This window comes from Oncorhynchus clarkii, chromosome 29 (genome assembly GCF_045791955.1).
Source record: "Oncorhynchus clarkii lewisi isolate Uvic-CL-2024 chromosome 29, UVic_Ocla_1.0, whole genome shotgun sequence".
In the NCBI taxonomy this organism is placed as follows: Eukaryota; Metazoa; Chordata; class Actinopteri; order Salmoniformes; family Salmonidae; genus Oncorhynchus; species Oncorhynchus clarkii.
This window is the reverse complement of record NC_092175.1, coordinates 21741150-21764895: the sequence shown is the minus strand read 5'-3', so window position 1 is coordinate 21764895 and position 23746 is coordinate 21741150. Positions and strand designations below refer to the sequence as shown.

At 44.1% G+C, this 23746-nt stretch overlaps 1 protein-coding gene across 1 annotated transcript in view; it reads left to right on the top strand.

Annotated features, from left to right (window-relative positions):
• Positions 1 to 23746, top strand: part of LOC139388322 (astrotactin-2-like) — a 472647-nt gene that overhangs the window by 158344 nt on the left and 290557 nt on the right. The window contains exon 5 of the mRNA XM_071134926.1: positions 19907 to 20014. Within this exon, the coding sequence (XP_070991027.1) occupies positions 19907 to 20014 (108 nt within the window). The remainder of the gene's footprint in view (positions 1 to 19906; positions 20015 to 23746) is intronic.

Below are 23746 nucleotides of genomic sequence, written 5' to 3'. Positions count from 1 at the left end.
ACCCAATTGAGATGGTTTAGGATTAGTTGGACCGCAGAGTGAAGGAAATGCAGCCAACAAGTGCTCAACATATGTGGGAAATCCTTCAAGACTGTTGGAAAAGCATTCCAGGTGAAGCTGATTGAGATCATTTCAAGAGTGTGCAAAGCTATCAAGGCAAATGGTGGCAACTTTGAACTTTTTTTTTGGTTACTACATGATTTCATATACATTTTTTCATAGTTTTTATGTCTTCACTATTATTCTACAATGTAGAAAATAGTACAAATAAAGAAAATCCCAGGCCTCCCGGGTGGCGCAGTGGTCTAAGGCACTGCATCGCAGTGCTAGCTGTGCCACCAGAGACTCTGGGTTCGCTCGCAGGCTCTGTCACAGCCGGCATCAACCGGGAGGTCCATGGGGTGATGCACAATTGGCCTAGCGTCGTCAGGGTTAGGGAGGGTTTGGCCGGTAGGGCTATCCTTGTCTCATCGTGCACAAGCGACCCCTGTGGCGGGCTGGGCGCAGTACACACTAACCAGGTTGCCAGGTGCATGGTGTTTCCTCCAACACATTGGTGCGGCTGGCTTGAATGAGTATGTGTGTCCAAAATTTTGACTGGTATTGTAGGTGCACACAGGTCGAGTAAAACATTTGAGATGACAGACAGTGACACATGAACAGACAGTGACACATTCAATACCGCCTTGCACACTCTTGCCTGCATCTAGCTTATCTAGGGGGTAATCGTTAGTCCAACAGTTGCAAACGAGAGTTTATATTGGACAAATTCAGTTTTTTTTTATCCCTGGTTCATTTGCTTACGTTAAAGACACATTTTTCAACAGAATACCACCCAGAATGAATCCCAGAATACAACCCTGATCATGCTCAAACACAGTTCACTTTCATAGCAACCATGTTGTGTTCATTCTCGCATCTATACACTCTCCTCCTTTCACCTTTTCCCTTTGTTTGTGGACTTCAATGAACAACACATCAGCTGTATGTGACCAGGCAAAAATAAAATCTAAGCCAAACCATGTCATAACCGCTACACACAGTCTACATTGTTGTCCCCATATTAGCTAAAGTAATGTCTTAGTCAAAATAGCTAATAGAACTACTGTGTTAGTAAACCCACTACAATCATGCAGTAACATTACATCGACAGTAAGCAGTTACTCCGGCGGGCCCATTGCAAAAGAGTGTGTTTTAGTTAATTATTTGGTGACAAGTGAATACATTTAGTATAGTTTAACATACAAAGTGTAACTTTTTCAATGTTTTACCATTTACATTTTTATGAAATTCACTGAGGAGGATGGTCCTCCCCTTCCTCCTCTCAGGAGTCTCCACTGGTGTGCATACTCCTGTCCAGGATATTACATCAATGGACTCATGCTTAACTGAAAGTCGAGCAACGTGTTTCTAACCATCAATGTAATTACTGCACAGTCTGACACTGACCGTTTCTCCAGACCAGAGGAACATGATAGCTACTCATCATATGTCATGTATCTCATATGTCAGCCTGACTGCGTAGCCCTACAACAGTTATTAATGTGCCATATATTCTGTCTCACTGGTTGGTAATCTTACAGGAATAGGATTCAATTGACACCTCCTGGTCTTAGGCGTGAAACATCCATTTTAGATAGCCCTAACAATCCATGGTGTCCCCAGCCTCACTGTCAATCGTACAGGGTGGATGGAGGCAATCATAGGGGAGGTGCAACAATTACCCAAGATGGAGGAATGAAACCCTGTGTGGCTGGTGTTAATAACCCAAAGGAGCCATGGTGCTAAGGGTTCTGAATTTGAGCCCCCTTTTCAGCCAGTCATCAGTCATACCCTATGGGATTGCATTTACCAAAGTACTCTTTCCCTGTCCCAGCCATTTGCCGATTACACCCGGAGTGCTGTGTGTGCCATTTATATGCTCATTAGTCTAAACGATCCATTAATCAAAATGGAATATGTGAATAAACGTCCAGGGGAGATAGAGGTAGACAGTAAGGCCACTTGGGTGGGAGTGGTGACCATTAAAACTCCCACCAGTTCCAATATTTTACCCTGACCTGTGTCACAGATATATGAGGACATGAATTTGGGCTGTGGGTGCTTATATTGTGATGCTGTCAGCAATTTCTTTATGGCACTGCAATTTTAGAAGAGTCTTGTTTTGAAAGCCTTCAGGTTCCATAAACTCAGAGATGATTGGAATCTGTTCGATTGTTGTACTGTAAAATGCAACTGTGCTGCCACCTGTTTGCCAGTTTCAAAACCCTATATCAAGTGGTTGGATATTTAATTGGATGCAGATAGGGTAGAGAGAGATGGAGTGAGTGAGAGAGACAGAGACAGAGAACTTGAGAGAGAGAGAGAGAGGGAGAGAGAGAGAGAGGGGGGGGGGGGCACAGGCAGACATAAACAGAAAGACTCTGATAGAGGGCGGAGACAGAAACAAAGAAGTGATTCACACAGATACACATCGACGTACCTTGGACCAGTATTGGACCGAATGTAGATTTGTCTTCCCTGAGCTCAATTCTGCATGAGTGAGGAGAGAGGGGCACCCGCCTGGGGGATCTAGGGCTGGTCAGGGATCAGTGGAGCCACTGAAGAGGTGCTTCTTCCTGATGTGCACTTGGCTAGAAGTGGGCTGCCTGGGGCACTATGGCATGGGCGTCTGGCACTCCCACTACTCTCTCACCCCGCTTGGACTTCATTCCACCTAATCAGCCTGCCATGATTTCCTGCCAAGGCCAGACTGCAAACAAAAGCCAGTTAGAATGAAGCATGGTGGAATATAATATAGTGCTGCTGCCCACACACATTAATTTTGCTAGAATACTGTATATATTAAAAACATTCTATTCATTCTATTCATTCAAGGCCTATATTAACTTTTATCGCATGTCCAAATTAACATCATGACGTTTTCAATTCAACAAGCTTTGAGAATGTGTTATCGCAGGTAAATCACCTGGTTCACTGTTATCACAATGAAATATCAAGATCAAGCATAAGACTTCTTAGTAATCAACAATTCAGTCTTATTCACATCAGTCCTACCACACTAGAAAGCATGTTTATCAGCAAACTTCACTCTGGAATCACCATTGTAGACTAGTAGAAGTACCCTTGGAGACTATAACAAGCAGCATGTTGTGTTTTTAATCTGGCCCCCGTTATAGCTTCTGAAAGGACATGTACTGTATATCTGTCTCCATAGTATTACCATCACTGTCTTGGATTGCAGGCTTTTACTGTTAGATAACACTATTGACTATGCCTAATATCGAGAGCTAGTGCTCCTCCAGAAACATTAGAAATCTCAATCTCAGAGGTCATTTCTGCTAGGATTTCTGTCAAACAGGCAGTTTTTAGCATCACACTTTAGCAACTTCTTGCTCCATCACCATCTGTGATCAGGGATGTAGTGGAGGGGAAACACACATAAAAGGTGTTTATGCACCTTTTTGTGAAATAGTGTTTACTCACCTTTTTATTTAGTTCATTATCGTTTACCCACTTATTGCGTTCCCAGCGTTGATCAATGCTCAGAACGCTAATATTCTTGATCTGAGCTCTAATCGTACCTGCCTCTCTGAGAACGAGTGGAATCAGGATTCAGATATGCTCATTATGTTCTCCTACTCACCCCAGATTTGCCTTGTTAGCTCTCATTCATTCACCACTCTGTCCAACAGCGAACTCCTCCCACGGCTATGGCCGAGACATCCCCCCCCCCTCCCCCCTCCCCCCCACACACACACAAAAAAGGATCTGGGAGAATTAGTCTACAACTGGTAAATAGTCGCTGGTATTTCAGTCAGGTGGCTAGCTAGCTTTACAGAGATTAGTGAGCCAGACAGTGATGAGCAGACAGTGGTGAGGCTGAGGCAGGCTGCAATGCAGGAGGCAGAGAAGACCGAGAGAGGGACAAAGCAAGCAGATGGAGAGGCCATCCAAGGACAGTAAAGCAAAACCTACACTTAAAAAAAGACAATTAGTGCAATTAAACAATACAGTTCTTAAAGTTCGAATATCATATGGTTTATATCGCTGGTTGTTGATCTTATCTCAATCGCCCACTGGAGTTTATAGTTTACCCCTCTTTTTTCACCACTACATCACTGTCTGTCATATTTATTGACATGAGGATAGAGACAAGTACACAAACAGATTTTAAAGAGGATTATTTTTTTACTTTTTTTATTTCACCTTTATTTAACCAGGTAGGCCAGTTGAGAACAAGTTCTCATTTACAACTGCGACCTGGCCAAGATAAAGCAAAGCAGTGCGACACAAACAACAACACAGAGTTACACATGGAATAAACAAGCGTACAGTCAATAACACAGTAGAAAAAAATAATATCTATATACACTGTGTGCAAATGGCGTGAGGAGATAGGCCATAGTAGCAAGTAATGGGTGTTGTTATCGTGACCAGTGAGCTGAGATAAGGCGGAGCTTTACCTAGCATAGACTTATAGATGACCTGGAGCCAGTGGGTCTGGCGACGAATATGTAGCGAGTGCCAGCCGATTAGAGTTTACAGGTCGCAGTGCTGGGTGGTATATGGGGTTTTGGTGACAAAACGGATGGCACTGTGATAGACTGCATCCGGTTTGCTGAGTAGTGTGTTGAAGGCCACTTGAAAATGACATCCCCGATGTCGAGGATCGGTAGGATAGTCATTTTTACTAGGGTATGTTTGGCAGCAAGAGTGAAGGAGGCTTTGTTGTGAAATAGAAAGCTGATTCTGGATTTAATTTTGGATTGCAGATGTTTAATATGAGTCTGGAAGGAGAGTTTTCAGTCTAGCCAGACACCTAGGTATTTGTAGTTGTCCACATATTCTAAGTCAGAACCGTCCAGAGTAGTGATGCTAGTCGAGCGGGTGGATGCAGGCAGCTATCGGTTGAAAAGCATGCATTTAGTTTTACCTGCGTTTAAGAGCAGTTGGAGGCCACGGAAGGAGTGTTGTATGGCATTGAAATTCGTTTGGAGGTTGGTTAACACAGTGTCCAAAGAAGGGCCAGATATATACAGAATGGTGTTTTCTGCATAGAGGTGGATCAGGGATTCACCTGCAGCAAGAGCGACATCATTGATATATACAGAGAAAAGAGTCGGCCCGAGAATTGAACCCTGTGGCACCCCCATAGAGAATGCCAGAGTTCCGGACAACAGGCCCTCCGATTTGACACACTAAACTCTCTGAGAAGTAGTTGGTGAACCAGGTGAGGCAGTCATTTGAGACAACAAGGCTGTTGACTCTGCTGATAAGAATACGGTGATTGACAGAGTCGAAAGCCTTGGCCAGGTCGATGAAGACGGCTGCACAGTACAATATTTTATCGATGGCGGTTATGATATCATTTAGTACCTTGAGCATGGCTAAGGTGCACCCGTGACCAGCTCGGAAACCGGATTGCAATGCCGGAGATGGTACGGTGGAATTCGAAATGGTTAGTGATCTCTTCATTTTCTTGGCTTTCGAAGACTTTAGAAAGGCAGGGCAGGATGGATATAGGTCTATAACAGTTTGGGTCTAGAGTGTCACCCCCTTTGAAGAGGTGTATGACTGCGGCAGCTTTCCAATCTTTAGGGATCTGGGACGATACGAAAGAGAGGTTGAACAGACTGGTAATAGGGGTTGCAACAATGGCGGCGGATCATTTTAGAAAGAGATGGTCCAGATTGACTTGCCCAGCTGATTTGTACCGGTCTAAGTTTTGCAGCTCCTTCAGAACATCTGCTATCTGGATTTGAGTGAAGGAGAAGCTGGGGAGGCTTGGGAAAGTAGCTGCGGGGGGAGCTGTTGGCCGGGGTTGGGGTAGCCAGGAGGAAAGCATGGCCAGCCATAGAGAAATGGTTATTCAAATTCTCAATTATCGTGGATTTATCGGTGGTGACAGTGTTACCAAGCCTCAGTGCAGTGGGCTGCTGGGAGGAGGTGCTCTTGTTCTCCATGGACTGTACAATGTCCTCAAAATGTTTGGAGTTAAAGCTACAGGATGCAAATTTTTGTTTGAAAAAGTTAGCCTTTGCTTTCCTGACTGGTTGGTTCCTGACTTCCCAGAACAGTTGCATATCGCGGGGACTATTCGATGCTATTGCAGTCTGCCACAGGATGTTTTTGTGCTGGTCGAGGGCAGTCAGGTCTGGAGTGAACCAAGGGCTATATCTGTTCTTAGTTCTACATTTTTTGAATGGGGCATGCTTATTTAAGATGGCGAGGAAATTACTTTCTTGACGGGATGAGGTCAATAGCCTTCCAGGATACCCGGGCCAGGTCGACTCGCAGAAGTGTTTTAGGGAGCATTTGACAGTGATGAGGGGTGGTCGTTTGACCGCGTACCCATAGCGGATGCAGGCAATGAGGCAGTGATCGCTGAGATCCGGATTGAAAACAGCAGAGGTGTATTTGGAGGGCAAGTTCGTCAGGATAATATCAATGAGGGTGCCCATGTTTACGGATTTTGGGTTGTACCTGGTGGGATCCTTGATAATTTGTGTGAGGGCGTCTAACTTAGATTGTAGGACTGCCGGGGTGTTAAGCATATCCCAGTTTAGGTCACCTAACAGAACAAACTCTGAAGATAGATGGGGGGCAATACAATCCTTTTTCTTAGTCTTAATGTTTTTATATCCATTCAGAATAATAGTTCCTCAATATATTTTAAAAATCTTTCCAGCTCTCTCCCTTTCGACCACTTAGCGTGAAAGGGAAAAATGGCATGCTCTGATCCAGTGGAAACATAAAATCGGCCTACCTGATTACTTTTTATCAGTGCTTGACTTGAAATAGGTTCCGGTATTTTGGATGCTGGTATTGTTTATATTTAGGTGCAGGAGCTCCACAATACTTTTGAACTAATATTCTATAAGAGGAATAGGAGCTCAAGCAGTAGAAAATTGGAGGTGCCGGTACCCAGCTCCAGGGAGCTCCTACCCAAGTCGAACATTGCTTCTTATCCCTTGCACAAATAGCCTACAACTGTGTCTGTCACGAGCTCACTGGCAGATGAAGCTCTGAGGGCCCAGAATATTTTGTTCAATGTTGCAAATTGCTAGTTGGACCCAAGTTAATAGTTAATGCAATGTTTCAAGTTTGTTGCAGCCAATGTGATTTACAGGATATTTATTTTTATCAGGGTATTATCTGCCTGCTGGCTGCAATGTTGACTTTATGTAGGCAATTTTTTACATTGTTGGCAATGGAATTAACATTTTAGGTTTGTATCTTTTTAATTTATATTTTGATATCCTTTTGAGATATGCAGACGTTATTATAAATTAAATTAAACTGTTGCACGAAAATGTGCACATGAAAATTGGCATTCCACATGAGAAAGGTTGCCGACTCCTCATGTAGCTTATTATTGGCAACTTCAGCAGAGTAAAGCCAGAATCTGCGAAAGCCAGTAGGAGCAGGAGAAGGATGGTCGGGTCAGGTTAAGATTTTTTTTCTTCTGGCTATCAAGATCTCTGGCTCCTGGACAGTCTGTGGTGCAGCGTGGCGTTGGTGGATGGAGCGAGACATGATGTCCCAGATGTACTCAATTGGATTCAGGTCTGGGGAACGGGCGAGCCAGTCCATAGCATCAATGCCTTCCTCTTGCAGGAACTGCTGACACACTCCAGCCACATGAGGTCTAGCATTGTCTTGCATTAGGAGGAACCCAGGGCCAACCGCACCAGCATATGGTCTCACAAGGGGTCTGATGATCTCATCTCGGTACCTAATGGCAGTCAGGCTACCTCTGGCGAGCACATGGAGGGCTGTGCGGCCCCCCAAAGAAATGCCACCCCACACCATGACTGATCCACCGCTAAACCGGTCATGCTGGAGGATGTTGCCTGCAGCAGAACGTTCTCCACGGCGTCTCCAGACTCAGTGTGAACCTGTTTTCATCTGTGAAGGGCGCCAGTGGCGAATTTGCCAATCTTGGTGTTCTCTGGCAAATGCCAAACGTCCTGCACGGTGTTGGGCTGTAAGCACAACCCCCACCTGTGGACGTCGGGCCCTCATACCACCCTCATGAAGTCTGTTTCTGACCGTTTGAGCAGACACATGCACATTTGTGGCCTGCTGGAGGTCATTTTGCAGGGCTCTGGCAGTAGACTCCTTCTCATGCTACCACTAGAGTGAAAGCACCGCCAGCATTCAAAAGTGACCAAAACATACGCCAGGAAGCATAGGAACTGAGAAGTGGTCTGTGGTCACCACCTGCAGAACCACTCCTTTATTGGGGGTGTCTTGCTAATTGCCTATAATTTCCACCTGTTGTCTATTCCATTTGCACAACTGCATGTGAAATGTATTGTCAATCAGTGTTGCTTCTAAAGTGGACAGTTTGATTTCACAGAAGTGTGAATGACTTGGAGTTACATTGTGTTGTTTAAGTGTTGCCTTTATTTTTTTGAGCAGTGTATTTAAGATAGTAATTGGTTGACCATACAGTGACCCAGTTATCAAAATAAATCTCCCCTCCGGATCAGATATGTTTTTGTCAAGTATGAATGGAACATTCTTATGGATAAGTATGGCTGTACTGTTTGATTTGAAAGATGAGAAATACACCTGTCCCACCCAAGCTCTGCGGAGTTTGGCATGTTCAGCATCACAGAGGTGTGTCTCTTGTAATAGCGCGATGTCTGCTTTTTCCTTTTTTAGAGCACATAGAATCTTTTTCCGATTTATTGCATGACCTAGACCATGGCAGTTCCATGTCAATAGATTTAAGGTACTAGTCATCGAACAGTAATCAAACTTTAGTGCAAATCAGCTCTGGGTAACCCATCCGAGTTCCCAAATAACTCGACACATCCCGTTGGATCTATTACCCTCCTGCTCAGTCTCAATTCTGTGTACCGAAAAAAAGAAAAAAAAACGGGAAAAGTTAGCAATGCACAACGTCTCCCCCTCCCCACCAAAGAAATGACTCATCCTCTCCGCCCCGCATTGAGTAAATGACAACGTCCAGACCACATTAAAAGAGGGAGAAAATAAAATCAATAGCCCAGCCTACATATACCTCCCCCAAGGGACATAGGGAACCACAAGTAATAATAGCAACAACAAAAAAAGAGAAAAAAATAAAAAAAAAGGGGGAAATAAAAGTAGGGTGAAACGTTAGTAGGTCTAGGTTAGGCTACAGAGCCTATCCCTCTCAGCTAAAGGAAAATAAATAGACATTGGATGGCTATAATAACATTTACCGGGGAGGGTGGGTCTTTGGATATCAGCTATATGTTGTCTTACCTCCTTTAGTACTAGCATTAGTCAGTTTCTCATTGATCAGGATTGTCTTTCAAAAAAATGTTTTTCCTCTTCGGGAGTTTTGAAGTGTCGCAGGGCTCCTTGGTGAAGAACCCTGAGCTCGTTTGGGTATTTGAATCCCCTGAAGATGCCTCGGTCAATGGAGTATTTCTTCACCTCGTCAAACTCTCTGCGCTTTCGGCGTATTCCAGCTGACAGGTCCTGGTGTAAAGTGAGTTTGGCGTTTCCCACTGTGATGGTGTTGATTTTCTCTGCCTGTAGGACTCGTTCCTTGTCGGTGAATCTCAGGAAACGTATAGTGATTGGGCGCAGAGGTTGTCTGGCTGCTGGTGGGGGCTTCAGTGCTCGGTGAACTCTGTCGAGTTCTATGGGCCTGTCGGTGGACAGGTAGAGCCACTCGGGAAGTTTGTCTTGCAGGCAGCGGATCAGTGGCATGTTTCCCTCTTCTTTTCCGCCCAGATTTAATAGAACACAATTATTCCTTCACCCCCTGTTTTCCAGGTCCTCTGTTTTCTCTTCCAGATGCTCTATTTTCTTTTTAGCATATGCTATTGTTTCAATGGCATCTGTCAATAAGTTTTCCATGGATAGGATTCGCCCCTCTGCCTCGTCCAGGCGCCCCGCGTTTATGGTTATCTTGTTGTTGATGTCAGGCAAAGCGTTTTCCAGGATTGTCACCTTGCCCCCTATCGCACTGAGCTGAGAGTTAATGGCATCTAACTTAATGTTGAGTTCTGTACGTTGGGATCTCAACTCAGAAAGGATGTCTTCGACAGAGTGTGAGGTTGGCATTCGTTGGGCCTCGGGGGGGAGCGGGTCCTCTTGCTCCTGTCTAATGGCGCTAGCTTTTTCTGAAGCTAGCTCCTAATTGGAGGCTTTTCCCGTCGCTAATGCTCGAGTCCGGGTAAAAATCTCACCTGTAGTGTTGCCTTTTGTAGCCTCCATTACTTTTTTTTTTACTAAAGCTAAAGGAGTTTGAACTTGGAGTGGAGGTAAGATTAGGAATTGGAAACTACTTGTGCAGAGCTCTTAGTTCACGCGGCCATCTCGTTCAATCCCCCCACATGGGCCATTTTCAAAACAAGAAGTAGCTTTTTAGGGGCAGTCGCTCAGCCACAGCTTGAATGCAGCCTGAATTTGATTACCATTGGCAGAGCAGGATAAGACCAGCAATCATGCACTTACTGTACACACACACAGGCATATGCGCATACACACACACACACACACACACGTTGAGTGTGTTAGCTGTACTCATCTGCTTGTCATGCCATGTTGTATTTACTGCATCTCCCTGGTGCTTTCACTGCTGAAGTACGGAGAAGGCGTTTGTTTACCCACATCTCTGTATAATTACAGCCTGTATTATTTTGGGTAAACCACACTTAACCTTTCAGGTTTAAACAGATGCAGATGGGGTCACGGGTAGGGGCAGCAATAGATAATTTATGCTGTCCCTCACAGACACGCACACACAGTCATATAGATACAAACTACCACGTCTTTGCACATACTGACTTATTCATTCACATGTTCACTCTCTCTCATCCCTACAAACAAAGGCAACATAATTGGCCTTGGCAAATAGTCACGGTCTTGTTAGTTGTGTTCTCAGTAATTCCCTTCCCTGCTTTCATACAAACACACGAAGAGCACACATACATACAGGTGCATGAATATCTCTCTCTCTCTCTCTCATACACACCATCACTCACACTAGCCCATCTGAGCTGAAGTCCATTAGGTGTGGTACTGTGCTGATGTGATGGCGTGCGTGGCAGAAGCAGAGGGTGATCTGTGCTCCCCGACAGAAAAATGATTAGCTTTTATAGTGCAGAATGAACTCATCGCTGCCTCGCCTCCCAGTGTCTGCACCACCTTAATCACTCCCATCACAGGGCAGATTGAAAAGCAGCTCCCGCTTTCTTTCCCCATGTAACCTTTCCCCCCACCCTATCCTCCCTATCCTCTCTCGCTATAGCCCTTCTCTCTCTCTCTCTCTCTCTACCACTGTATCATCCCTCTCTCTCTTCCTCACCTCCCTTTCTTTTTAACCTCTGTCCCTCACTTTCTCCCTCTCCACCCACCGTCACTCTTGGTCTCCCTCTCTTTTCCTCACTCCCTCTCATTACATCCTCACTTCCTCTCACTATGTCCTCCAACACTCTCTCCGCTTGTCGCTCTCTTTCCAATTCTCTCTCTCTCTCTCTCTCTCTCTCTCTCTGTTTCATACCTCATATTCCTCCATCATGCCTTGTCACTTGCTGCAGACGCGATCCATCTGGGACTTTGTCAATGCAGTATGAATGACTCTTCTTCTGCGAGTAACAATGCATTATTGGAACTGTTAGTGTTTAAATACTGGAGAGTTGAGACCAAATCACGGACGCTGGACAGAGTGGATTTCAGTTGTAACAAAAGACAGTTTTAATGAGTCAAAGATATCTTGTTCTGCAGTTTTACGTGCACGGACCTAGTTCACATAACTCGGCAAGGAGTCAGGTGAAAAAGAGGCCTTATACAACGGTTACATTCATTTTTATACATAGAATAAAGTAGGTGGAGTCTTGTCGTTTCGGTCTTCTTGACTGGTCGGAGGGTTGGAGGCGGGCCTTGCTCTAGCCAGAGCAGAAGCCCCATTGGTGCACAGCAGAGCCTTATCCTGAGCATCCGACCAATAGAGGGGGTCAGTCTTGTGGCTGGGTGTGTTCTTGCGACGGAATGTCTTTGTTTATATGAGCTATGTGTATGAATATTTATATAACAGAACTACTACGTCCACGTTGAGCTCAGTGTTGGTGCAAGTCAATGTGACGTGCAAAGACAGAAGCTTTCACTATAGTAATTGACATTAAACTTGTAGAGAATACTAAGTCTAATTATTTGGTAAAGGTGTTGATTGAACCATTTCAAAATTCAGGGAGAATTTGAATTGGTACATGTTTTATTTTGAACAGCATATTTTAGTTAGGAAGGGTGTGAATCTACTGCACACACACACACACACACACACACACACACACACACACACACACACACACACACACACACACACACACACACACACACACACACACACACACACACACACACACACACACACACACACACACACTGTTTAGGAGAGAGAAGCAGATGGAGAGATGGAGAGTGGTTGAAGGTGTGACACAACTCAGATAGGCAGGCTGCCGGACTAATGAAAAACTTTACCGTCTTCGCTCTATAGCTTCAGCCTCCAGAGTCAATGCGTTTTATGGACGTGTGTTAGACACCAGTAGTGCCCTTGACATGGAAGAGAGAGCAGGCAGAATGACGACAAGAGAGGATAGGGAGGTGATGCATTTCACAGTGAGGGAGGGAGTGTGGGTATGTGTGTGTGAGAGAGAGAGCGAGAGAGAGGGGGAGAGAGAGACACGGGGAGTGAGGGGGAGGAGAGACAGAGTTGACACATTTCAATAAGAGGTCCGAAAAACCTCTGTTCTTTGTCACAACCATGTCCTGTCTGTCTGGTACAACACCTACAATAGAAATACATGCACTGAGCGTGTATGTTTTTGTGTGTGAGCTTGTGTGTGTGTGTGTGTGGGAGTGCAGTGGTTATCCTGACAGGCTTGTTAGGCGCTAGTGGCCTCTGTTTTACCTCCTCATTTGTAACACGGGACTGCAGCCTTTAAACTTTTGATGCACATGTTCCCCTACTGACTTGTTTTACTCGCTCTTGGAAGTCGCTCCACTTGCCCATATATCTGCATGAATATCTCAGCATGTTAATGGAGTGATATTTCTCCCTCCTTCCATCTATTTTTCTTTCTTGTCTTCTCTCCACTTTCACCGTTTGATCAAGCGTCCGTGCTGTTTCAGCGGTCGTCTCTTGAGCTCAATTTGCAAATCAAACTTGAACACGACCCCAGTGTGTGTGTGTGTGTGTGTGTGTGTGAGGGAGATGGTATGTGTGTGCGTGTGTGTGGTCTGTACATGCGTTCCTGGGTGCGTCTGTATGTGTGTGCGTGCGTGTGTGTCTGTGTGCTTGCGTGACTGAACACCTCTCCTCAGTACTGCCGTGCCACCATGACATTAAAGCCCTGATAAATGCGTGGAGATTGAAAAACAAAATGCATAATGAAGGGATTTATAGCCGCTACAGGATAAAGCCGCCTAGAAATAGTGCCATTTAAACTAAGTCAACTAAACCACCCTCGAGAGCAAAAACTGTGACGAGATGAGAATCCTCCAACACCTGTTTTAAATGCACATTCTAAACGTGTGCTTTGCCAGAAGTCTAACGTGATCTCGGTTCAGCTATAAACCTACCCCAGAGATAATTCACCGTCATTACATCCCACACCTCAGAGAGTTACATCAGATAACAGTGGGCTACTTCTTTTATATAGTCACACTATTGTTTTTTTCCAGTACTGAAGGCTTATACATCCTCATCGTCTTCAAATACCGAAAGGACATGGCTTGTATGTGTCTGTGTTCTTTCAGCAGCAGGGGCAGAGTTAGCTATACATCTACATTATTATTATTATTTATGTTTTTATTGCAGTGTCAGACACGATTTAGCGGCGGTGGTGCACCACTGCTAAATGCATAGGGGAAACACTGGTCTCCATCTTAGTTTCCTCTTGAGCTTTATGGATGTTTGGCTTGTTTGATCCTAGGGATCATGGTGATTCAGTCTCTTAATCGTTCTGATTTGTAAAACATTGAATTAAAATCAATTTCACTTCTCCGCCAATGGGCACAGACGCCAATTCAACATCTATTCCACATTGGTTCAATGTCATGGAAACAACATTGTTTCAACCATTTTGTGCCCAGTGGGTCCCAACAGAAGCCAGTCAATGGCCCTTCGAGAGCTTTCCAAATAATTTGGCCTCTGATTGTGTTTTGTCTGCTGTGAACTAAACCTCAGAAATATTTTAGATTGTCCTGGAGGGCTATTGGAGTACCTAGAGTAGGGATGAGCAACTTTGATGGGGTGCGTTTTTACACATTTGCCATAGGGTGGAGAGAAATGTTTGCAATTTTTAACATGATATCTGAGTGAGACTGACTAACAAAATCGAAATTGCTTGCAACAGTAAGTGGAGAGATAGACTGAGGTGTATCTGAGGGCCTTCAAAAGGGGCCACCACTCATAAAGACAAGAGAAACAGGTGAATGAGCTAGCATTTCAGGATGCCTTGACAGTACTAGGACATGCATAAGGCCCCTGAGACATGTGATATATAGGATAATGGATAATGGCTCTATGACATTTCCCATTCCATCAGAGGTAACAACTTATAGGTCTGGCCTCAGCTATCCTTTCCATTCCCTGGATACTCACAATGAAACAATTAAAGCCCTCATCAATCCTCCCCCTAATTGTACGTGACAGAAATCGAAATGCAGGCGGCAGACAGTGCTTAAGGAAAAAGAAGGTATTGGTCTCTAACTGAATTAAGCAGCTCAGGGTGATGAATTTCCACTCACATTATGTAACTAAGGCCAGGAAAAAGCATGGCATTTGAGTTCTTCAGGAGCACCCCTCTAAATGTTCCACCAACATTTACTGTTTGAATATTCTATTATCATCTATTTTGCCCACTGCTGTAGGCTATTTGTTTTTCTCAACTATTTTGAGAAAGGGAGCACAATTCTGTATTGGTGTAATAACGGAAAAGATAAAACATCACACTGACATAAGTTACCTATTTCTGTTGTCAGATGTCACAGTTGGACAGACACGTAGGAAATTGTGTTTCTCCTGATCTGAAATACGCCCTACTGTTCCTCGAAAGTGTGGCTGGTTTTATTGCCAATGATGGAGAGGTATTTTAGCACTAAGTCTCACCCAAACCTTTTTTTCTTGGCAAACGTCAAGCAAAGGTAGATTAAATACCTTATTTTATTGACTGCATGAATATTACAAGCCATAACTCGTGAAGGACTGTCTGCCTCATAAAGATTTGACTTGTAGTTAAAAGTTTTTTAGGGAAAGTTTGAGTCATTATTTTGCTTTGTTGCCTACAAACTGGTTTATTTGGGAAAGGACTCAATGTGCTGTAAAATTGGGTATAAATGTATGCATCATGTTAGAATACAGTGTGTTAAACATGAACACTGGCATGGAGAGAACGAGAAACAAATGTTCAGAGAATGAGGTTTAGGCAGACTCAAATTTCTACCTAAAGGTTTCGTTCCTATCCTGTAGTGGAGCAGATGCAGTGTTGAGGAGCTCAAAAACATTCACCAATCAATCCTACTGACAAGGTTGATGTTTTTTATATTTCATTTAATCTCTTTTCATTTTCATATAGTTATTTTATTTTGTTTACGTTGCCGTGCTTCACTGGTCTGTCCTGTCTCCTGCTAATTAGTGAATATGTTGTTGATACAAGTACTCCACTGTATGATCGGTATATGTACTGTATGATCGGTATATATACTGTATGATCGGTATATACACTGTATGATCGGTATATACACTGTATGATCGGTATATATACTGTATGATCAGTATATATACTGTATGATCGGTATATACACTGTGTGATCGGTATATATACTGTATGATCGGTATATATATTGTATGATTGGTACATATACTGTATGATCGGTATATATACTGTATGATCAGTATATATACTGTATGATCGGTATATATACTGTATGATCGGTATATACACTGTATGATCGGTATATGTGTTTACCTAGTGTTATGTCTGCCTTAGGCGTGGTTATGATTCACAAAGGTGTTTTGCCTATCTTTTAACTGTAAATAATTAAATCCCTCTAGATTGTGGGCCATTTTGGAATGCTCCAAGGTGTTTACAAGGCCATGGGGGAGGTGAATATATACCTGTGTGAAGACAATTGGTCAATTTTGCCAAATACAGAATTGGTCATGGAATGCCTACTTACTGTAAGTCTAATCCTTTAGATTTTGGACCCTTTGGTTTTTTGTTGTCTTGAATTGTTTTCTAACTTTGTATCACAATCATTTAACTTGGCTTCCTGCTAATGTTGAACAGTGGGATATAGCCTACTGTATTATACTGTAATGAATTCAGGGGGTTTCCCTAACCTGGACTTGAACTATTTACAGATGGGCTATGTACAGGTGCGGTGATCTGTTAAGTGCGCCTTGAATTCTAAATGAATCACTGACAGTGTCACCAGCAAAGCACCCCCACACCATCACACCTCCTCCTCCATGCTTCACGGTTGGAAACACACATGCAGAGATCATCCGTTCACCTACTCTGCATCTCACAAAGACACAGCGTTTGGAACCAAAAATCTCAAATTTGGACTTATCAGACCAAAGGACAGATTTCCACCGGTCTAATGTCCGTCACTCAGTCTCTTCTTCATATTGGTGTCCTTTAGTAGTGGTTCCTTTGCAGCAATTTTACCATGAAGGCCTGATTCACATCATCTCCTCTAAACAGTTGATTTTGACATGTGTCTGTTACTGGAACTCTGTGAAACATTTATTTGGGCTGCAATCTGAGGTGCAGTCAACGCCAATGAAGTTATCGTCTGCAGCAGAGGTAACTCTTGGTCTTCCTTTCCTGTGGCGGTCCTCATGAGAGCCAGTTTCATCATAGCGCGTGGTGGTTTTTGCAACTGCATTTGAAGAAACTTTCAAAGTTCTTCAAATGTTCCGGATTGACTGGCCTTCATGTCTTAAAGTAATGATGGACTGCCATTTCTCTTTGCTTATTTGAGCTGTTCTTGCCATAATATGGACTTGGTTTTTTACCAAATAGAGCTATTTTCTGTATACCCCCCCTACCTTGTCACAACACAACTGATTGGCTCAAAGATATTACGAAGGAAATCAATTCCACATATGAACTTTTAACAAGGCACCCCTGTTAATTGAAATGCATTCCAGGTGACTACCTCATGAAGCTGGTTGAGTGAATTCCAAAAGGGTGTGCAAAGCTGTCATCAAGGCAAAGGGTAGCTACTTTGAAGAATCTAAAATATAACATATATTTTGATTTGTTTAACATTTTTTTGGTTACTACATGATTCCATATGTGTTATTTCATAGTTTTGATGTCTTCACTACTATTCTACAATGTAGAAAATAGTAAAAAATAAAGATAAACCCTTGAATGAGTAGGTGTGTCCAAACTATTGACTGGTACTGTATTTCACTCATTTGCCTGTCCCCCTGTTCTGGTACAGATCTACTATTCACATACTGTTGATACTCTCCAAATCCCTCACCCTTGATCCACCCTCCCCTCCCTTCTTCACTGCCTCAGAATACGACATCTTCTGCACTACTCTGACTCTGACCCTGGCCACCTCAACCTGCCTCTCTGACCCTGGCCATCTCAACCTGCCTCTCTGACTCTGGCCACCTCAACCTGCCTCTCTGACCCTGGCCACCTCAACCTGCCTCTCTGACCCTGGCCACCTCAACCTGCCTCTCTGACCCTGGCCACCTCAACCTGCCTCTCTGACCCTGGCCACCGCAACCTGCCTTTCTCGCACCGGACACCTCCGATCCCCAGCAACATGGGCACCATACAGTTGACACACACAACTTTTTCCATCAAAGAGTACCACAGTATGAGTTATAATACCCATACAACCTAGCGGTCAAAGAGGGAAATGGTTCCAATCGTTTTTGTACCATATTTTTTTCCTTTAGGGGATTTTATAAACACTTAAAATAAGGGCTGTTTCATGTAGACTTACCCTGGTATGACGCTTTGATAACTGTGTGAATCTCTCTCGGATAAGGTGACTTTTATACAAATACACTGAACAAAAATATAAAAGCAACATGCAAATTGTTGGTTCCATGTTTCATGAGCTGAGGAGTATTTCTGTACTAAAGCCCTTTTGTGGGGTGAAACTCTTTCTGATTTGCTGGCTGCCTAGTGGGTGGGCCTATGCCCTGTCAGGACCACTCATGGCTGCACCCCTGCCCAGTCATGTGAAATCCATAGACCTAATTCATTTATTTAAATTGACTGATTACCTTATATGAACTGTAAATCAGTCAAATCTTTGAAATTGTTGCATGTTGCTTTTATATTTTTGTTCAGGTTTTTATGGGTATTATAAACTCAATATTAGGAAGATGTTCTTAATGTTTGGTATACTTTGTGTATATTGTTTCTCTTTGTTATGGTGAAGGTTTGGTCTCTTATTGTCCTAAGGCTTCCTGCTGCATTCTGATTCTGCAGTTTATCATGCATTTTTTGTGTGCTGCAATAGCTTTATTCAGTGGTTAAAGGGGAGCATGCCTTTCAAGTGCTCCGCTCCATAACACACCTTGAAGTGTGCACCTACCGAGCCCATGCAATCAGGCAAACAGCTTGTCTATTCCAAAGCGTTCAATTGTCCTGCCAGCCTGAACATTTCACAAAGTGAGACATCTAAGAAAACCTTGCCATCAAATTCCTAAATGATGGAAAGGCTAATTTTGTTTTCCCTAAACATAATTAATTCCAAGGACCCGCTTGTGAAAGCTCGATGCGCTCCTGTCTCCTTGGTGCGCTTTTCCGCGAGGCGGCAAATTGGCACATTTAATCCGGTGTTTCAAGTAGATTTACTAATTCACAACACAACATGAAACGGCTTGCCCCAAAGACAGGTAAGCCTAGGCATTTTGTGGTAATTGTGCTTTTAGTTTCTCACAGCCTTTCTTCTTTACGGTGAGATTGTGTTTGTAGTCCTTGAGATATTAGATTTAAGCAAAATGCTTTTAGGATGAGTTGAGAAACTTTGAATAGGCCTTAGAGTAAACACTTAGTAGCGTTTTAATGCAGTTTACTTTCAGTGGCCTGCAGGTAGCTTAGCGGTGGAGTGAGTTGGGCCAGTTAACGAAGGGCCGCTGGTTCAAATCCCTGAGCCTACTAGTTGAAACATCTGTTGATGTGCCCTTGAGCAAGGCACTTAACCTTACTTGGTCCTGTATAAGAGCATCTGCTAAATAACTTAAATGTTGTGAGTGGGAAATTCAGGGTTGAAAACTAAAGAATTATGTTTGCTTTATTGTAGTCTACCATTTGTTTTGGATAAGTGGATCTTGATGGGTCAGGGAGTATTGTATAGGCTTAGTTGGTGGCTGAGGGAAGAAGGAAGAGGGAACATTGAAAGAAAATTGGTTTAAGGTGGTGTGTTATTGATTGAAACTAGCTGTCAAACAAAAATACATTGTGTGAGTCCATTCCAGACAGACACTGTAATGGCAGTTTCAGTCGTGGCACAGCCAATGGTTTTGAACAGGTGTCTGGGTATTCAAATTTCAGTCTGTTCACCTCTGTCCTTAGTTCACCTCATTCTCCCCAGGATGGATAAAATAACCCACATATCAAAACATTATATTACTTCTCAACCATTCTCCATTACCACGTCACTGCTCTTTTCAATGGTGAAAATAACTGAATTCACTGTCTTTCATAAATTCTCAAGTTGTCATTGAAATAATGTCAAGAGCCTCATATTCTTTCCCAATGATGGAAAGAATGTGTTTCCCAATGATATCCTGCTTTTAGATTATATTGAAGCCTCTTGTCAGTGTTGGCACACAATACATTTTTGACACAATATAGTCCTCCACACTGTTCATCCTCCTCTTTTTCTCCCTCTTCCCCTCTTCTTCCAGTGGCTGGTAGTGTGTTTGGTCGCCAAGGAGACTCTGGGTCAGAGGGTGATGATGAGACCCAGCTGAAGTTCTACACAGAGCAGCACAGGGGACGCCGACGCAGCAGAGGTGAGACTGGAGAAGGCCTGGGTGTGTCTGTATGTGTGTGCGTGCGTGCGTTAACGTGTGTGTTTGTGAACACGCATGTGTGTGTCATTGTTCATAGATGTGTGTGGAAAGAGACGACTACGGCTATAATTCAATCAAAGTGGATTTCAAGAGTAATTTCCCATTTTCTGCTATGTGCTTTCTTAAAACACCCACAAGAGTGTAAATGCACTTTTTTTCAACAGAAAGACAATGCCCATAGCTTACCCACGATGTTGCACAACGATTTAAGTCATGTCATTGTATGATATATTTGAGGTTGAAGTGGGAACTCAGAAATGGTAACTTCATATAATTTCCGGGCCAATGCAGTGTTTTCCCTGTGATATGACATGCTAATAGTTTTCAGTGTGTTTTTTTTTCAGGGCTGGGTTTTATTTGAATGTTACCACCCACCAACATGACATTGTTTATTAATCAGAAACGCCTGCAAAGTTCTTTCTATTCTCGAGTCGCGACTGAGCTGAGCAATATAATAGATAATCATTAGATCATTTGTCAAGTTTCACTTATGTTTTTAGCTAGTTTGTATTAAAAAAAAAACTTTATAAATGGTCAAATTGCTTGTGATATGATTACATTTTGAACCCCGCCCCCATCGGCCCAAGATTAATGGTTTTGACCACGCTCCACTGCCTTTATCGCTGCCTTGACTGGTGCAGCTAGAAATCACAAGTGTCTATCCTATAATGAAAAGGCACCCGTGAAAGAAAATTCCACTAACTTGTTCATTTCTTTTGTGCTGTTGTTACATTTGTATTGGTGTTTTCATTTCGTGTCTGATGCGCTCAGGGTGTTGTTACATATCATTCAAGGCATGCATCATCATTGCAGCCTATCATTTCACTTCCCCTACCTATGAGAGCCATGGCATGAGCCAAGGCTTGGCATTGCTGTAGCGCAGCTGAATAGCCTGCCAGCTGTCTAGAATCGGTTATATCATGCACATTACAATGTAGAAAAGCGTGTACCAAACTTCATCTTATTCTTTCTATTTCTATGGCAGATTCGCGGCCACAATGTATGACAAAGTCAAAGATACTGGTTTCCCCTATACATCTGTGGCAAAGTTTTAAATGCTAAATGCTTATGACAAATCCAGCTCCAGAACCAGCCATAGCCCAGCCAGCTGGCTAATCCTTTGAATACGGTGTAGCAACAACAGATAACATTAGCTATCTGGATAAGGTTAGCATGCTAGCTAGCTACACTGACAGCTTTCAGTGCCCTATTTCTTGTTATTTCTTGTTATTTGTTGTGATGTGGAAATCACCACAATGTTCCCACCCCAAATTTGTGAATATTTATTAGCAGCCTGGATCATTCTTCGGAGGTGGAAGCTAAATTAACATTTCCACTATAGGACAGTAATTACTTTGAAATAGGGGCAGCATTGGCTTCTGATAGGGACCTTTTGTCACAAGTCAGGTTCTCCCTTGAGTGTACTATCTGAGGTTGCCACTGGTTACTTCTAGTTTCCAGGTGACCATGATTGGCCTTATTGGGATCACCAGGTTCCTCTGTGGACTGGGCCAGTTGCTCAGGTCTCATGTTTTGTTCAGTGTTCTCGTGTGCCCTTGGTTTGTTGTTTTGCTATGAAGACCTTAAGTAAATATTCTGAATTTACCCTTACCTTACTTCTGTGTTTCTCTGTGCCTGGGTCCGAGTTCTTACTAGCATGGATGTCACAGTAGACCTGAGCCACAAAATGGACCCAGCAGAGATTTCTCCGTTGTCCGCGGGACACTCCGAGCTCCACCACTTGATTGGTTGCCATGAGGCGCGCAGTGATTGGTTGCCATGAGGCGCGCCTGAAGACATTGTCGGAGGATTTAGGAACTGCTGCACCTGTGGCTGTGTCTAACCCTCCGCTTCCTACCAGCTCATCGTCTTCCTCCCCCCGGGAGCCTCATCTCCCGGCACTGGAGCGCTATGAGGGTTATGCTGGGAGGTGTCGTGGGTTCCTGCTCCAATGTTCGCTGGTCTTTGAACTGCAGGCATCAACGTTTCCCTGCAGTAGCAGGTTTTTTCTTTGTTGGGAAGAAGGATGTGGGATTACGTCCCTGTATCGATTACCAGTGTTTAAATAACATTACCATCAAGAACCGTTACCCCCTTCCTCTTATGTCATCAGCTTTTGAGAGACTCCAGGGAGCTACGGTTTCTCTAAATTGGATTTAGGGAATGCTTACAATGCGTATCAGACAGGGGGATGAATGGAAGAGAGCGATCAACACTCCTAATGGACATTATGAGTACCTGGTCATGCCGTTTGCACTTATTAATGCTCCAGACGTTTTCCAGGCCTAGGTTAATGATGTGCTGCGCGACTTCCTTTTCCAGTTAGTGTTTGTATACCTAGTTTGTATGACATCCTCATCTTCTCCAAGTCCATGGTTGACTCCTCGCTCATCACTTGTTCCTGAAGGCCGAAAAGTGTGAGTTTCACATTCCTCAGATCTCCTTCCTCGGGTACAACGTGTCACAGGGCTATGTACTGACCCAGCACGGTCAAGCAAGTTCAGCGTTTTTGGGGTTTTGCTCATTTCTTTTGCTCATGTCGGTTTTCTCCTGCACCCATTCTCGTTCATGCAGATCCTTCTCTTCCCTTCGTGGTAAAGGTGGATGCCTCTGACGTTGGCGTGGGGCGGTTCTGTCTCAGCACTCGGCAAAAGACCAAAAGCTTCATCCCTGTGCCTCTCCTCCAGGCGTCTCACTCCAGCGGAGAGAAACTATGGTGTTGGCAATCGGGAGCTTCTTGCGGTCAAACTGGCTTTGGAGGAGTGGTGGCACTGGTTGGAGGGCTCGGAACATCCCTTTACGGTTTGGACTGACCACAAGAACCTGGCCTACATCCAGGAGGCTAAATGCCTCAAACGCCGACAGGCTCGTAGGGCTCTCTTCTTCACTCGGTTCAGATTCATGTTATCTTACCGTCCGGGGTCTAAGAACGTGAAGCCAAATGCCCTTTCTCACCAGTTCCCCAGCTCCAGTGAGGATCCGCCGCTGGAATCCATCATCCCCAGGTCGCTCATCCTCGCGCCTGTTTCCTGGGGTATAGAGACTGTAGTGAGGGAGGCGCAAGGTAGGGAGGCAGTTCCAGATGGCTGTCCACCTAACAGACTTTTTGTTCCTCTTGGGGCACGGTCCACTCACTCGTCGCGTCCCACCTCTCATTCGGGAGGGCAGCGAACATTAGAGTTTGAGGAGGAGGTTTTGGTGTCCCTCGGCGGAGGTGGACACTCGGACCTTTGTGGCTGCCTGTCCGACATGCGCCCGGAACAAGACTCCTTGTCAGAAGCCTCTGGGGCTTCTTCATCCATAGACAACAAGTTCTCGAACCTGGTCCCATCTCTCTATGGATTTCATCATGGGCCTTCCATCCTCAGAGGGACACACGGCCATCCTGGTCATTGCGGATCACTTTTCCAAGATGGCACATTTCATTCCCCTGCCTAAGCTTCCATCTGCACATGAGACTGCTCAGCTAGTCATTCAGCATGTTTTCTGCCTTCATGGACTTCCTCTGGACATAGTCTCTGACCGGGGCCCCCAGTTTGCCTCCAGATTTTGGAGGGCATTCTGTACTCTTCTGGGGTCATCAACCAGTCTGTCCTCGGGTTATCACCCTCAGGCCAACGGTTAAACTGAGAAGGTGAACCAGGATCTGGAAACTGCCTTACGGTGCTGTGT